General features: G+C 39.7%; 1 protein-coding gene across 1 annotated transcript in view; it reads left to right on the forward strand.

Moving 5' to 3' along the window:
* itfg1 (integrin alpha FG-GAP repeat containing 1) overlaps nt 1–18,548 on the forward strand; it is a 199,768-nt gene that overhangs the window by 37,455 nt on the left and 143,765 nt on the right. Inside the window, exon 3 of the mRNA XM_079244943.1 lies at nt 5,051–5,129. Coding sequence (XP_079101069.1) covers nt 5,051–5,129 — 79 coding nt within the window. The remainder of the gene's footprint in view (nt 1–5,050; nt 5,130–18,548) is intronic.

Below are 18,548 nucleotides of genomic sequence, written 5' to 3' on the forward strand. Positions count from 1 at the left end.
TTATCAAACATAAAATTAAGGTCAGCATGAGTTTTAATCATTGGAACATTTAATAATCCAAAATGTGTAGCTGGTATTTTCTAAATGAAACACAACAATCCCACCTGTCCAGTTATAACCAGATGATGCAGGAATTAATAAAAAAAACTTTTTTTTTACATGCAGTATTTCACTGTACAAAGACACTTTCCTATATATATATATATATATATATATATATATATATATATATATATATATATATATATATATAATAGAAATATTCTGTAATAATTGATTAGTATTATTTTCTTGTCCTGTTTATCACTGAGGTAAAACTATTAATTATGTGTTTGTGTATGTATGAAATTTTATACTATATATATTAATTCTTCAGTGAGTAGCAGCGTGCTGGGAGACTCTCCTAATGTCCACTGAAGTGGCAAAATTGCAAATATCTCGTCTGAATATGCTAGAAAACACCCTAATATGGATGTACATTGTAGTGCTCACGGTGCATCAACGGGTTAATTCTATGCTTCTTTGGCATGGTTATCACTATTGTAGATGTTTTTTTCAGACTTAAAAGCACAATTTGCACAGAAAGGCTTGTTTGCAGACCTGACACAGGCATTGTCATGTAAGAAAACTAAGCATCGTCTTGCTTTCAGTTCTGAACGGGTTATTCTATTTGTCTTATTATTATTATGCTGCCTAATATCACATGCCGTCGTCAGACTTAGCCAACAATTAGTCATCTAACTAAAGATGTCTCCAGTCTTCCAGGTTTGTTAAGCTTTAGTGATTTTATGTGTTTTCTTGGCACTGGTAAGAAGAGGTAGATTGTTCTCTCTGGCAGTGAGTCATGTTGAAGATGGATGCAGGTTTGTGGCTCCAGACTTAAGAAGCTCTTCAGCAGCACAAGGAGATCCAACCTTTACTACTGTCTGAGCATAAGAGAGGGAAATGTGGTGCAATACCAGACAGGTCTTGTTGCACGCTGTACATCACTGGTGTAGTTTAGTTTTCCTCCCCAGATGAGCTCATTCATGGACATTTCTTGCATTAAGCTGTCCTTCAAGGCTACAGCTCCCGGCGTTTGTGGGGAAAATGCTGGGAGGGGAATGCGAACAGAAGGCAACAATAATCACAAGACCTGTAATCCCTTCATCTTCACACATCGGGCTGCTGCTCTCAAACTTAAACACACTCTTTTAATCATGGCATCTTGCAATCAGGAACACCAACACCAGCCAATCACACTTGGCAAAGATGTCGCCCTCAATGCATAGAGTTGGGACACGTGTGTGTGCACATGGTTGTGTGACTGGAAGCAATTGATCTAAAAAATGTTTATTCTTGCTGCTTTTGTTGAATTATGTTCAGTTGTAGATAAACAGAGGGAATGGTGTTATAGGCGTCGTTGTATCTGATCCACTTTATGCATGATTTATAGCAAGGAAAACACTTTTATTAAAGAAATCACTGCAACACATCTAATAATGTGTGTGTGTACTTGTGTGTGTTAGTCTTTTCCTGAGAGGTTTGTTTGTACTTTTAGGATACGGCGCTTGCACAACCAGTCATTTTCTACTAATTGAAGTTAATAAAAACAAATTAATCAGTTGACCTCTGGTGACGTAGGAGATATTTGGCCAAACTACCTCTTGGTTTATTTAAATCACCAAACTACCTGCCTCTACAAAAGTACTTTGGCAGGATCTGGAGCAGGGGTGGGAAACTCCTGCAAGCGCTTTGAGTTTCCCTTTTGCAACCTAATGTCTAATTAGCTGACTAGTGCAGAGTTTAATGTCAAGCTCTGCAGTCATCTGCTAGTTATGTCTGGTGTGTGTCAGGTGTGTTGCAGCAGGGAAACTCCAGACAGTTGCAGGACTGCAGCCCTTAAGGACCGGAGTTGCCCATCCCCTGATTTAGAGCATTAAGTATTTAAAATAAAAAAAAAACAAAAAACAACACTTTTTGTGTCACGAATAATCTGAGTTGATTCTCCAGTTGGCTTTTATTGATGGCCAGTGGTTTCACAGATCAGTACAGAGGAATGCGCCGCTCGCTTTCTCTATGTTCACTTGTGACATGAAATGTTCAGTTTAGTGTCCCCAGCTTTGTGCTTACTGGAAATAATTTTTGAAAAACGGCTTGAGGGTTGCTAACTTTAGGCTCCCCGTCAGCACTATTTCTAAAATGCATAATTGGCAAAGGCAGAGAAAAAAATCTATATAACTGATAAATAATTATTCTATTGCAGTGCCTGTTCAGTGCAGGAATACATTGTTTATCTCACATAATGGAGACAAAAGTCTGATGGTACAACCACTTATAGGGACCTTCTGTTGCCCCCATGGGTACAAAATGTTGTCTGTGTGTGTGTGTGTGTGAGACACGCAAGTATTGACCAGGGTTTTCAAGTGGTTTTTAACCTCGGGTTGCCATCATGCAGGTCTGTGTTGTTTCTCTGCTCCAGACTGAATTTAATGGGTCATTTTGAAGAAGTAAACAAGCTGTTGGAGCCATTTGTTTTGAGTCAGGGGTGTTGGAGCAGGGAAACAACCAACACCTGTAGGATAACAGCCCTCGTGGACCAGAGTCTGACACCCCTGTTTTAGGGAGAACAGCCTGTCAAACGCAGACTACACTGGTCCATATGGCTGATCCAGTATACGACCAGTGTGTGCAAACCTGAAGTATCTAAATTGGTCCTCTAATTAACAATAACCTCAGCTCAGCATGTGTTTGTGTCCACATATGAAGTTTGAGGCAGACTAGGGTAGGGATATGACACATTCACACACACACACACACACACACACACCCTGACAATCAGAAAAAGTGGTGGGATTCAATACATTTTACACTTCTTCCTACTTCTTTTCAAACATATATTTTTTATTTTGTCACATGTGTGACCTCTTAATTTTGTTTGCTTCGTTGTTTTATATTCATGTTTGAGTTACAATCTCATTACTGTTCGAAATAAACAATAAACAACAACACGTTTGGCAGAAAGCCTCTGTGATTTAGTAGCAGTCATGCAAACAACTTAGTTCATGCTTTCTCCAAACAAAGAGCTTTACTTTTCACAGAAGCAAAGCTTTTTTTTTTCCTTTATTCTCTCTGAGAGAGCGGCTCGGCTCCAGATACCAATATGTGGACATCTGAGCCCATCTATCCATCCTTACTGACAATCTCAAGGATGAGCAGTCATGCAAAAACCCCATTTAGGTGTCAAAATATTGAAGTACTAACTGACCTAAAGAGAAGTGCACTATCATAAGTCTAACTAACCATCAATTTGGCAGGACATTAAGATTGGTTCTCAGCTGAAATGAGTTTTCCACCCGTCTTCTCGCAGGATGGCGTCGGAGACGATGAGAGAGTGGTTAGGGTGATTCAGTCGGCGTTTTCTGTGATACTTGTCAGAAGGAATCGCGACCATTACACTTGCAGACATGGCTGAAGAGCAGCTTGACATTTCAGAGCTACACATGAAAAGATGCTTTCAGAGGCAGCATCAGTGACATTATAACCAGTAACGGATGAAATAAGCAGCACTGATCGTCTCTTTACACTGGCACCTGTCAAGGGACACGGGTTTAAAGATTTGAGTTGGAAGCTCAGAGGAGTTCAGGACCAGACTTTAATAGCTGGCGTCTCTGCTGTCCAGGTATTACTTTGGCACATCCTACACCCCTAAACATTACACTGTCATCCAGTTCCTGTTTGTGTGACATATGCACTATAGCCTGGCTTGCACTGGAGTGTCATTGGTTGTTTCACTGGTGAACCGTGTACATTCAGGCCATCGGAGATCCACCATGTCAGGAGGGTCCAAAGTCGCTCCTCAAGAGCCGCTGTCCTGCAGTTTTCGATGAACATCTGTTCCAACATATCTGGCTTACATTAAGATACATATCCAGCAGCAAGTTCTTCACAGTGACTGATTAGTTTGAGTCAGGTGTGTTGGAGCAGATATACATGGAAAACCTGCAAGATTGTGGTCCTTTAGAACAGGAACTGGACACCCCTGCTCTATGTGGTGCTGGTTTGTTTTTAGTCAAGTGCAGGTGAAATGTTGGGACCCAACAGGGAGCCTCGTGTCATCATGGGTCATAAATAAACTAAACAGTTTAGAGACGTTATGAAATTAAATGAAATTAAATTAGATGAAAAATGAAATGAAATGAAAAATACTTTATTAATCCCCAAAGGGAAATTCAATGAAGTATGATGGCCCGTACAGACATTATCTGGTCTCTGCCAGAATTTGCAGCTGAATCTGTTCGTGTTTTTTAAAATTGTTATTATTATTATTATTAATAACATTAATATTATTAACATTATTATCATTAACATTATTATTATTATTATTGTTATTAACATTATTAATTTAAAGCTGTCTTAATGTAAGATGCACCACCATCTAGTGGCATTTAGTAGTTGCCATGAGGAAACTTCAACATGGCAGCACTCGTCAGTTTAGGTTTTATTAAGCAGGAAATTGAAGCCAATACAAGAATATTTAACATAAATTAATCTTCACATTAAAAAATAAGCTGACATACAATGTTCCCCTTTTCAAAAGTCTGGGCATAAAGGCAATAGTGTCTTATTTATCTATAATAGAAAAAAAAATCACTCCAGTTAAACTTGCAACGTCTTGAACTGCAAAAGAAAAGTAGCAGGGAATAATGACAAAGGTTCAGCTGAAGCAGACTGTGGCATCTTTGGGAGAATTCACACAAACATGCAGCTCCTCGTGTTAATGCTTATTTACAGATAAACACCAAACATACAGCGTTTCTGTGCATTTATTGTATTTATAGTCGATTAAATCCTTAAATGTTCAGCATATTTCTCCTTTCTGTTGTTGTGTCTGAAAACGGTTCTTCTCTGTGTGACTGTGACTCCACATCTTACCTGAATCTGACTTATTCATGACCCTGAAGGAAAACTGCAGTGCACAGTCCAGTTCCTGCAATATGGATGAGCATTAATGCAACTGCACAATTCCTGTCTCTCCTCGCTTTCCTCCTCTTTGCTGTCCTTCTCCCAGGATGGAAACTTCACCAAGGCTGACGTTATGTCAAAGCCAGAGGCCAAGGTGATCGGGCAGTCGTCCTTTGTCGACTTTGGTAAGAAAGAAACAGATTTTCCCATTTTTTCCTCTTAGTTTATCTCCATTAATCACCAATGGAGCTATTTTATTAAGACAATACAGTATAAAAAATAATGAAAGACACATGAAGGTAACATTCACATGTCATTAGAGTGGTGAGTGTGTTACTTCAGGATCTCTCCCCTTCCTTAGTCCCATAAGCTTCCTTTCCATTCGAAGCTACGTAGCTTCAAAGGATTCAGCATAGCACTGTGTGGTCTTTTTGGCTTTGTCAGTTCCACTATAATCCTCTCATCACATAACTTTCCTGTTACAATACACACATTCACTACAAATCCACACCCCTAACCCAGCAGGCTAATCTTCCACGCACTTACAAGCACACAGCCCAACACAATACTTAGTTATTCACTGTAAGATTCCCACATCGAGCCAGATTTTTGTGTGAAAATCTTATCCCCATAAACAATCTTGGCCAGTTGTTTTCATTGTTCAGCTCAGATTTATATTTATCCTCAGTAAATCTCTAATCTCCCGGCTCCAGGCTGTGTGTACCATAAAGTGGCCCCTGGTCATTTTGTCTGAACCTCGGGCCGAGGAGGTGAGAGTCGACCCGAACTCGTGGCAGAACGTTGAGAGTAACTGGGTAAACAATGCTGCAGTGTAGGGTTGAAAGCTCCAACATTTTTACCATAACTCTGTTTTTTTTGTTGAGACACAGTTTGAGATGTTGTACAGTAAATATCTACTTATATTCTTGCTGTATGAAACATTTAACTTGTACATGTTAGAATATTTTAATACTAGACAGTGTATAGTAATTTTTAATGTTTATATCAGTGGTTCCCAAACTGGGGGGTGGGTCCCCCCTGGAGGGCCCAGAGTTTTCTCGGGGGGGGGGGGGCGCAGCAAGGCAAAATAAAACATGGAGTTTTGGTATTGACAAACTGGTGAAAGCACTAATGGGAAACGATAAATTAAACGAGAGACGTCAAGTGTTTCAAAAAGAAGAGAAGAAAGTATGATGGAGTATAACTGGGCTTGACCAGGTAATGGTCAAGTGACAGTCATCAATGGTAAGTAATGAAGAGAGACATATCAAAATATTATCAGATGTTATGAAGCCAAAACGAGTTACAACACCTCTTTGGGTTTTTTCATCCTAACCACATAAAAAGCTTATTGGTTACTTTAGAAATGAACCAGTACTGTCTTATCAACAACTCAGCTCATCTGAAGGAGTTTGCAACGATTCCTGGTTTAAAACGTTTCACACTGGACCAGAACAATGGATAAGAATACTGACACAACTTTAACTTTAGTGAACTACACTGCCAGCGATAAACTGACACATTTCTTTGTATGTTTCTTTGGCTCATGTGACATGGGGGGTGGGGGGGTTGCAGAAAAAGTTCAGGAACCGCTGGTTTATATGCAGGAGGAAGGCTGGAGGATGATGATCGTGCCTGTAGTTGCTTGTATGAGTCACTGAGTCGACATCCAAACAGTCTAAATATTTTCAAATTTGCTCATGAACAGCTTGGGGTTTGTTTTTCAAACATTATTATGGGTTGAATTGTTACACATTGTCAGGGTTAGATGTGACTAAATGCACAATTAAGGTTAGAAAAATGTACATAGATTATGATGGTAATTTTTAATTAATGCATAATTGTTATTCACACATTAGCACTTCCCTGCAGCAAACAAGCTAAATATGCGCTCTCATCTTTTGATTTGCAGTCAGAAATTAGAATACTGTTGTTCTAAAACTTGTCCTATGTAGTATAAAAGTGTAATGTAACAACAATACACCTCATAACAGTGATTTGATTGCCAACTTCACAGGTCAGATGAGTATTGATACATTTTAGATGTGTTTTAGCTTTATTCTTTACACATTTACTGGTTGGAAAGCTGTAATTCCACCCATTTATAAACTTGCAAAGCACCTAAAGTAAAAGGCCAGAGAGCTTTTTATGTAGTAAGGTAGCATTGCATAATTTTCTACGGTAAAACTCTGAGCTTCTGACTCGTTTTGATGCCATAATGATGTGTATTATATACATTCCTGGAGCTGTTGTTGCCCAACAGCATTGCAAGGCTGAGAAACAGTGTTTTAACAGGGTAACAGAGCAAGATATAAGACAAGAGTCAACATCAGACTGAGGGCACTTTCACATCAGCTTTTTTGATTAGATTCCAAGCCTGTTTGCTCAGAAAGTCCGCTTCATTTGGGAAAATGGGAACGCGCCAAACAAATTCTGATTTGGACCAAAGAAGCAGACTCAGTCCGCCTACAAACGCAGGTCTCGGTCTGTTTCAAGCAGACAAAATACAGGAAGCGGACTACTACTACAAAAAAAGTCACTCATTGCATTTGGCGTAGCATTGCATTGTGGGTAAATTCAAGGGACGGAAAATCAAATCGAAAATTTGAAAGTCTGACTTTTTTTTATTTGCAATTTTAAAAGTTTTTTTTTTTTTTTTTTTTTTTTTGTGAAAAACGTTTTTCTGTTTTCAAATAAATAAAGGTAAACCACTATTAAATTATTGTCTTTTTTTTTTTTTATTGCTATTTTTACTTGTCTTCTTGGGCATTATAGCAGCAGAATGATGGTCTGGCTACTGTGTTGTTTTTCCCGAATTGAAATAAAAAAAAAAAAATAAATAAAAAACAAGCAAAAACAAAATTTTATTCATTTCTGTTGTTTTGATTCTACAACAATCAGCAATATCAAAGAATTGTGAGAGTAGCAATTAAAATCGAATGGGCACTCACAAATCGGAATCGAATCGGGACAAAAGCTTTTTGTTACAGCCCTAGTAAATACATAGTTTTCTTGTTTATATTCCTCGTCTGTTGTTCATACTGCGCCCATTGTTGCCGTGTATTTCTGCTGTATACTTACATAAGAGAACATAAAAAACCCAAAACAGTGATAGTTTCGTCTCCATGTTTAACTCACAATGAAGTTTTCTTCTTCATGCGGGTCTTGTCCTCTCTTTTGCTACATACAAGTGCAGCGCCACCTTTGGTGGGAATGGGGATATATTGTTGTAAAGGTTTGGCATGTTTGACCAAAGTGCAGCGGTCTGAGTGGATAAACCCCCCTACAACTGAGCCAAGTCCTCAATCGGACCGAGTCTAGCGGACTATCCTGATGTGAATGCATCCCTACTTACAGGCTGGAAAAAGATCAGAGCAGAGATGGAAGACAGATGCAGAATAAGCTGTCGTAGTGAAAAAAGTATGCCGTAACGTAACATTTTAGTCCTCCGTAGGCGTCGTACCTTTTTGGTTATTTTACATAAAGCAGATGAAAATGTCATAGATCCAAACTGGGCCGGCTCTGGTCCAGCTTATCTTCCTTTTCATGGACCGTCTGTTTTCTGCTTTTGCTTCACTCTGCAGGAATTATGATCTTCAGGTGTTCCAAACTGAATCTTGACAAGCAGGTTAAGTTTGTTTGGCAAACAGTAATTTTCTGAAGTACAATGTTTTCCGTCTGCATCTGTACACAACGTACAAGCCATCATGCATCTGTCAGATGCAAGTCTGCTGTCTAAGTCAACACAGTCTATTTAATGTGCTGTATCAACCAGGACAGCCCAGCTGCCTGCATTCGAGTCAGCATTTCAGCAACACTTATCACCTCTAAGTTCCAGTTACCTCAAACGTTCACAAATTATTTCCTGTTGGAGGACCTGCATAAAAAATCAGCTGATTATTCCAGGATTAGGGACGTAAAGGAGCTGAATGGGATAGAAATTCCTGTTGAACATGACAGTTTGTGCTGAACGACTAAAATCAGATGAATAGTCCACCGTAAAGCAAATGGATTTTTCCAAACAGGCAGTGAATACTAAGTCTTTAGAGAATACGTCACCATGGACCCTGATCTGTTTTATATTGTAATACTTTCACTGTGTTGATAAAAGCTGTTTTTATAATCTTAACAAGTTCATGTGGCTCTTTTGTTGTGTTTTCTGGTTCTCTTTTGTTTGCGTGACCTTTTAGCGCAGTTTGTTTCCTGCTGTCATTAGCTGAGTAATATTTAATGCATTTTTAATTAGTTTTGAACGTCTGTGTTGCTGATGCATATGAGTGCACACACACAAGCATCTTTACACTGATAAACATGTCCTTATTGGGGAGATTAATCTTTTAATCTCATTGCAGCTTGGGGTGTCCATCAAATATTGAGTGAGCAGACTTCCCCTCCCCAGATTGGTAATAATCTCTGAGCCGAAGGTGAAGCGACCCATAAGTGGTTGTGTGCGTGATTTTCTAGAAGTCTTTGCATGCAGGTTTGTCAACCCTGGAGACAGTTTTTTTTTTTCTTTTTATTGTTTTTGTTTAAATTTCCATTTATTTTCACTAAAACTTTTCATTTCTTCAATCTCTCCTTCATACTTCCCCCTTCTTGTGGCTTTAAATTGTTTCATGACGACTTTGTCCTTGTTAGTCAGAGATTAAAGCTTTTTATTGGGTCTTACTTGTAATAATGCACCATGAGTACCAGGATCTAATGACTTTTTTTTTCTTCTTCTTCATGTTCGTTGTGTCTACTCGACACAACCCCTCCTCTTTCACTCTATCTTTTTATTTTTCTGGATCGTCCTGATCTCTCATTTACATCTTACTCACTTTTATGCTTTTTTTTTTTTTTTACTTCTCCTGCTATCCTCCATCCAAACAACACCTTATCTTTAGACTATGTTAAAGCAAATATCTTCTCCTTCTTATTCTGGTATTGTTCTGTTTGTCATGTTGTTTTTTACCAAACATGGACAACTCCAGTTTGAAGAGTGGTTTTATCAAACAGCAGCTGAATGGGGTAATTATAGTTTAGATTGCATCTTACACACTGTCCTAATTGATTCAAGAACTCGCATTGAAGCACATTAAATGCCACAGTTCTTCGTCACACAGCGGTGTATCGAACTTCCATATTGTCATGCAGACAGAAAAGCGGAGTCGGGCTTTGTTATAAAATCAATGATTCACCTGAAGTCGGGAGATCAGATCGGGCAGGAAGTAACAAACCTGAAAGAGTACCTAGGTCTCTTCTACGCTGATGAAATCTTTGATTATTTTAATACTACATGTCCAAAATGGCCTTGAGCATTTTGTGTTGCTCCTTCAGTTGTGATGCGTGTTTGTTTTCTTCGCATGTAAAGAAAGACTTATGTTCCTTCGCCTCCAGTGAAACCTGCCAAGGCTGCGTCCTTCCTCTCCGTTTATGCCCATATTTATGCATAAATGCTCTATATTCTTCGTAGTAATTGTTTCTGTAAGTTTTTATGGAAATCGCGGCCTGCTTTCAGCTGCCTTCCGAGATAATTAGAGCTTAACTTAAATCTACCAGAAAAATCTCCGTCCATGACTGTGGGCAGGCGGAAAACAGCCAGGAGTGACGGTGAGGAGAATGATGGGCTGGGGGTAAATGGCACATTTCAGAGGTGATGCAAAGAGGGATATAAAAGAAGATAAAATAAAGAAGCACCAGCGTAGATGATCTGAAGAGGTATGAGGACAAGATGACAGCGAGGATAAAGAAATAAGAGGAGAGGGGAGAATGAGAGACGGCGCAGAAAGCAGCCTTTCATCTCTGTGTGATATGGAGTGGGAATTATTTCCATCACACATCATATTGTCAATTCTCACTCTCTCCTTCTATCTACATGTTTCTCAGCCTTTTTTCCCACTGTATATTTCTGTCAACTACAAAATGTGTATGTCAGTTTTCCTTTCCATTTTTCTATCAGCTAAAGCTGTAGAATTTAAACAGAAGTAATTATATGATTAATGTTAAAGCATGTTATTAGTATCCAAAATAGCTACAAGCTATCTACCTAAAAAGTACTTTACTGTCAGACTTTTTAAATATATATTTGATTTATTTTGCATTGTTTGTTCTTACAGCCTGGCTGCTGCTTTGCTTTGTCATTATATATACACAGCTTTATCTTGGAGCTCACCTGGAAGAGCTAATTTAGCAAGCTGCTGCAGCTTTGGACTGAAAAACACTGAAATATTTAGAAGCAGTTCAGTCAAAGTCAGAAAGTTTGGCCTCTTCATGGACATGGGTGAAGTTATCCCCACTTTACACTTAGAAATTACAGTAACTGTAATCTCACAGTATGTCTAATGACATTAGTGATACTTTTTCATTCGCTTTTTGCATTAGATTGTGTCAGTATAGCTTAAATAAAAAGCTTTGTGTCCGAAACGTTTCACGACTGCAAGAAGCAACACTGCAGGATCTGCTTGTGCATGTCTATGTGAGGTCTCAGTTTTATGTGGTAGTTTAGATTCAGATTGCTTTGGTGTTTCATGCCTGAAACATGCGTTTGTGAAGTGGTCTACGTCATGCTAGCTTATGTTTTGATGATAATGCGAGTTAAGGGTTAAGTCTGTTTTAAATCTCAGGTTTAAAAGCAACAACAATATGGACACAAAACTGCACATTTCTCATTAAACTGAGGTTTTAAAGATGAACCTGGCTAGTCGGAGGGTTTCTTGTCCAACAGAGAGCTTAAATATTTTATCGTAACTATACCTTTAGAGGGAGGGCGAGTAGGACATGTTCGTACTTTATAATTAGACAAGATGTTTCTCTGGAATCACAGAAGCATCTTTCCACCAGAAAGCGTATACTGGCTAATCTTGAGGCACACGTGCACCTCTTTCTTATGTATCTGAATGCTCACGAATGCGTGAGAGGAATCTGTCCACAAACGTTTGTATGCTGGTAGTCCCATTTCCAGCACAACACCTCTAATAGATGCGCAGCATATGCCAGACAAAACACGACCATCTGCCTTATCACTGAGGTAATTGCATTTTTCAAAGTGACAGCTCTCGATGCATAATTCATCATTAGGTAAAGCACAGCGAAGTTCCACATCCAAGTGTGTCACCCACCATCAGTGCAGGTAGACTGCTGCCCAGCTGCTCTGCAGCCAGCAGCTCGCTGTGATTGGCTGATTTCTGAGATGGCGAGATGGGAATGTGTTTAGAAGTGATATTTCAGATGGGAGCGGCTGTCTTCTTGCTGTGTGTGTGTGTGTGTGTGTGTGTGTGTGTGTAGTTGCAGGTAAGTCAGCATGTTAACAGCCCAGTTCTCTTTGCTCTCCCCTCAGGCGTTCTTTCTTCACTCATCTTGTTATATGGTGTTACATCCAACCTCTTCCTCTTCACTGTCTTCCCCATTCTCCCCTCTTCCACTGCTCGCTCGCTAGCTTTCCATGCATTACCATGTTTTTATTTTTAATATTTTACTTAATGTCGTGTTAACCAGCATGTGCTGCTTTCTTCCTCTTCCTCTTCCTCTCCCATTCTTCATCCCTTCACTTCTGCCTCAGTCTCCCTGAGAAATGGATGTTCCTTTTCTAAAACAGGGGAATAAAAGAGCTGCTCGACTTGTTAGGACCTAAGTGGATTTTATCATCGCCTCATGGCGTGCATGTGCATTGAAGTCAATGAGTTTCCCGTTCACCACTGCTACTCAGTTTGGTCCTGTGGGCATTCATTATCCTAACCGCTTAGTCCAGTTAAGGGTCACGGGGAAGCTGGAGCCTATCCCAGCAGTCTTTGGGCGAAAGCCAGGGTACACCCTGGACACCACACAAAGACAAACAACCACTCGCACTCATACTCACGTCTAAGGGCAATTTAGAGTAACCAATTCACCTAACATGCATGTCTTTGGAAGGTGGGAGGAAGCCGGAGGATCTGTAAAAAACCCACGCATACACGGGGAGAACATGCAAACTCCACACAGAAAGGCCACTGACCAAACATGCCGAACCAGCGAAGGATGGAACCAGTTGTGTGGCCACAGTGTTAACCACTCTACCACTGTGCAGCCAAACATACATGACTCAAATTAAACGACGATGATTGTTGACTTCAAGAGGAACAAGAATAAATAAAGCACTGTTTCCATCCTGGGAGAGGAGGTGGAGGTGGTGGAGGAATACAAGTGTCTTGGAGTTCAGCTGGACAACAAACTGGACTGGAAATGCAACACTGACTACATCTACAAGAAAGGTCAGAGCAGACTGTACTTCTTAAGGAAGCTGAGATGGTTTAACGTCTGCACCAAGATGTTGCAAATCTTCTATAAGTCTGTTGTGGAGAGTGCAGTCAGCTTTGCAGCATCTGCTGGGGTCGTAGCATCAGAACCAGAGACTTGAAGAGAATCAACAAACTGATCCAGAAAGCTGCTTCTGTGCTTGGAGTAACTCTGGAGCCGCTGGAGCTGATTGTCCAAAGAAGAATGCTGCACAAGCTGATGAAGATGATGGAGGATTCTTCACACCCTCTCCACAACACAGTGATGAAACAACAAAGTGTGTTCAGTGAGAGGCTTCTTCAGGTCCGATGCAAGACTGAAAGATACAGAAGATCATTCCTGATAGCAGCCGTCAGCCTCCAGAACAAGACCTCCTCAAATTAATTATTATCTACTACAATATAAAATTACCCTTTGGGGATTAATAAAGTATTTTTTTATTTCATAATGACTTCTAGGTTTCATCCAGGTGTGTTGGGAGGCATGAAAAAAGTGCAGGACACCTCTGGGATAAAGTCTTTTACTAGAAAGCTATCGAATTAGCGAATTAGCAGTGTGTTGATGTAAAATGCGAAGTTTTCCCTGGAAGACGTGATCTGGATGGGAGAATATGTTGCTCTTTGACCCAGAGAAGACAGACGCATTTCTGGATTCAAATATGAGTGCTTCTCTTCAAAACCCTTTTTTTTAAGGAAAAATTGAGTTATTACATCATAATGTGAAATAAACTACACAAACAGATGCTACCCTCCTGTTGCAGCCATCGCCCGGATTCATAGTTTTATTATCCTGATATTAAGTTGTTTATTTTAATATGCAGCTGAATGCAAAATTAAATATACATCCAACATAAGAGTCCTGCATCGAAGGTAAAAGTCAAAAGTTCTTTCTTATTCCGGTATCTGCAGCGCCGTAATTATGTTCAACAGTAATCTACAGTGTGTGACCCCCCCCCAAAGCAATCTACATGCTAATTAGCACTTTTGAATTAAAAAATTCATAATTAATAGGTTGTAATAATTCTGCTCCTGTTTATGGAAGAAGCCCAACTTTCCTGGGCGTTTGGCATCGACTATTAGAGGACAAATGAGTTCAGCCAGCGCTGAAATAATGATGGTTAGAGAGCGAGATAAAAGGTATGCAAAACAAGCTGATGTAGTTTAGCCTTCTCACCAGCACAGCTGTGGACATGATGGCAAACAGATCAGAACATTTTAACTTGTTGGCAACTGGTTTCAGTCATTTGCACTAAACTCTGAGTGATTATACTTTGGACAGATTTGCTGTGTTGTTGGAGTCCTATTGTAATGAAAATGTTTACTTGGGAAATAAGTCCGGCTTCATTCGGCCAGACGTCTTGATGTGTGTCCACATCCTGGTTACCATTTGGTGTTTTGTATTTTTAATGACAGGAAGCCTTCAGATTAATTTCCTCCAAGTGTGTTGGAGCTTTTTCTGACTTGCGTTGCAATTGCTCATCGTATATCCACCTCTACTCTTCTACTTTCTTTGCTTTTTCTTTCCTTTTACATGATTTTTTTCCCCCCCTATATTTTCATTGTATTTCACGCATCCTCTCCCCTCCCTGCCTTCTCCATTTCAACCCAAAACTGTGGCTTCCCTCCATGACGCTCTCAGCCAATCTCCATCACACCACGCCTCATCAGCGGGAGGGAGAGAGCATAAGCAGGAGGGAGGGGGATGCTGACGGTGAATAAAAGGGGCAAAGACAGATTGAGAGACAAACTTTAAGACTGGAAGGAGGGGGATGCGATGCAGGAAGATGTGGCAGAAAAAGGAAAGAAGCTGAAAAGGGCAAGAGAGGACAAGTGAAGGAGGACATAGGCGTAAGAGACTGATGAACAGGGAGGATGATGGAAGATGTTCGTGGAGGAGAGGGCAGATGGGACAGAGGGAGGGACGGCGGTGGTGTCTGTAGCATCAGAGACAGAATGATGACTGATAACCACTCTGTCTCCCACTATGTCTACCTGTCCTTTTTGTTTTGCTCCCCCCAGCGTCTCTGCTGCGGCTCGTCTCCCCACAAACCTTCACTGTGAGACATGTCCTGATGCACTCATTCTTTATGTTTACACCCTGAGAAAGCATCCGCACTACATAATGAGGGGTGTGCTGCAACTACGCTCCATATGCTCCAGCACATGTATGAGGAGATATTTTCATTTCTCCTGCAGCCTGCTTGTGTAGGTGTGAGAATCCGGATAGATGTGCACGCGAGCTCAACCAAAGCAAAAGATGCTGCAGTATCACGAGTTTTATTTACTAGCATCAGTCAAGCCTGGGTGACACTGCCTCCTGCATTTCCAGTAATGCAAACTCAATTTACAAACAGCTTTTATTCGCGGATGCTTAAATCTGTGAAGCTCCTCGTCTCGACATTGTAATAAGCTTTGTGTGAAGCTTTTCTCTGAAACCCATCCTGGTGATATCAGCATCATTTCCTCTCATCGTGGGGTTTTTTTTAAGAGCGGCGTGTGTTGTCAAAGCAGTGATTTTACACGCTGAGGCGAGCTGCTTATGATGAGCAAACTAATCCTGAGCTATAAATGAATGGAGTACAAGTCTAAATTCTCAGTCAATATGTAGAAAAGGAAGGTGATGGGTGTAAGATGTAGTTGACACAGCTTTCCATTAGGAACTTTTCATATCGCTGTCTTTAAGTCATGTTGAACGGGTCAGAGGTCAGATCTAAGAGCATTTCTGGGTTTTGTTTTGTTTTTTATTTCAGTCAGAAGGGAAAACGGAGAATGAAAAGAGTTTTGGCGTGTTTGTGTCAGATATCAGGACGCTCCATAAGAACGTTGTGACCAAACTAAAAGAATCTGGTGTTTAGCTCTTGCATTCATGTTTAATAAACATACTTTAAATAAGACAAATGTGTGTTTTGAAAATATGTTTTATTGAAATGGATCGCTGCCTTTAAAAAATAGAAAACAAAGCCGTAAGCTGGGAACTCTGCCCCCTCCTGGCAAGCCACAGCCAGCTCCGCAGGTCTGAAAAGACACATCATGCACAGTCTGCATTAGTCCTGAACTGTGAAATTTGACATGTTTTAATCCATAAACACCAGAATGAGTCACCAGCATGTTTTCCAGAAAGTGTCTCTCCGTCAAAAACCAGTCTAATACTGACAGAAGATCACATTTTTTCATCGCAATTGTTCTTTAGGTGGTAAATCTAAAGATGCATAAACAGCTCATTGTCATGACGACAAACACTCTTCCTCCCAGCTCACACTCTGTTTTTGTTTTTTTTATTTAAATAGATTTGTATCTGCTGCACGCGCAGATAAAGCAGTTCCTCTTTTTATTGTCGCTTTACTTGTTTTCTCGTTTTGTTAATAAATGCAGCTACAATGATGCGACGTCTCCACACTGTCAAGGTTCGGGTGTATCATCTAAATTAATCTTAACTTCACAGTATGACTGAATTTTGTTCTATTCATTTGTAAGATGCATTTGATGATCTCACTCTCCCCGTCTGTTGCTCAGTTGCCTCTGACAGCCACATTCGGTTTCTCCTCCTCCTCCTCCTCCCTGCTTTGTTCTGTCATTCAGCATCACAATCCTTCAGTTTGCTGCTTCCACATGGCACAACATCTGTTTGGGAGGTTTCTCTTTGATCTGTGGAAACAGATTCAGATTAACAGGCAAGTCAGACGCTTCCAGCAGTTTGGCCTCTTTGTCCGTCGTCAGTTCACATGACGACCCCTAGATCATGTCTGTGTGCAGCGTCTGTGTAGGCTGGCCATGAAAACCAAAAGTTTTTTTTTTTATTTCAGCATGTTTCAAAGCAAAAAAGAGGCAAATGATTTTAGACCTTGCTTGTTTTTCTGTGATGTCACAGTAAGTCTGGTCACCATACCACAGTCCGGGAGGTCAAACCCTGCATTGTTGTGCACCTGTGACTTTGCTTCTTTGATAAGTGAAAATATCCGCAGTTTAAATGTTTTACAAACTACTAAAGCGTTGTACCAAGTCACTGACATCTTCAGCCCTGCATTAATACACCCTTTTGGTTCCATTCAGGCTGGTCACACGGAGGAATAAAGACATGACTGAAAGAAGCTTTTAAGAGGTTTCTATTGTGGATTCTGGCTTGAATTAAATACATAAATAAAGGGTCATGAAATCATTTCTGAATTAGGTTGCAATGTTTGATTAAAGGTTAATGTAGTATTTCTGAGTGATAAAAGGTTTTAGATCACACTACTCGTCTCTGATGATTAAATCCTGCATTTAAACACGAGTATTTGCATCACAAACCAGTGTTCATGAGCAGAGAGGAAGATTCCTTTGGCTTGAGCTTTTACAGGGGCTTTGTGTTTGCAGACATCCTGGATTCCTTGTTATGGATCCAGATAAGTTATAGATAAGAAATAATGCAACTAAAACAGCCAGGATGTCTCCCAGGACCGCTGTCCTGTAGGGTTTACAGGTGCCTTGCATCAACTCACCTGATTGAGAGTAGGTCATTAGCAATGATTTGGTTTCAAAGTTCAAAAAGTTGTTTGTTTTGTTTTGTTTGTTTTGTTTGTTTTTTTTTATTTTAAACCTGCAAAAGCAGTTTTAACATAAATGAATAATCTTTCTCATAAAAAAGTCAACATAACAAAACTATACTCAAATGACTGCTAAAAACTTGAAAGAGTGTCTGTAAATATTTCCTTAGGAGTGGTCCTTGATGACAAACTGAGTTGGAAACCTCACATTGATTACCTGTGTGGAAAAATAGCCAGAAGTGTTGCTATTCTAGCAAAATGTAGATATATACTAAATTCCAAAGCATTACTTACATTATACAATGCTCTAGTATTACCATATTTCAATTATTGTGTGGAAGTCTGGGGGACCACATTTAAGACTACTTCGCAAAGACTAGTTATTCTACTAAAAAGGGCCATAATGGTTATCAATCATTCAGGTTATATGGATCATACAAATGACTTGGTTCAGTTTAAAATAGCTCAATTTATGTTCAAAGTTCAAAGTAAAAAGATGACATATAATATACAAAAGGTGTTTAAAGACAGAGTTGCTGCGAACAATCTGAGAGGTAAAGTTATGTTACAGAAACCATACGCCCTAAAAAGCAGATGTGTTTCCATTTATGGAGTAACTTTATGGAATAAACTAAGCGATGATATAAAATGATGCATAAATATTATTCAGTTTAAAAAAATGTACTAGATTGTTTTTTTTGGATAAATATAAAAAAGAAGAAAATTCACGATTTATTTTGCTGCTTTATACTTTGCCATCTGGCTGACGACTTTCAGTATGTAATCTGTGTATACAGTCATATAACTGTGAAAATTCAAGACTGTAAAT

Source organism: Telmatherina bonti (assembly GCF_933228915.1).
Source record: "Telmatherina bonti genome assembly, chromosome: 1".
Classification (NCBI taxonomy): domain Eukaryota; kingdom Metazoa; phylum Chordata; class Actinopteri; order Atheriniformes; family Telmatherinidae; genus Telmatherina; species Telmatherina bonti.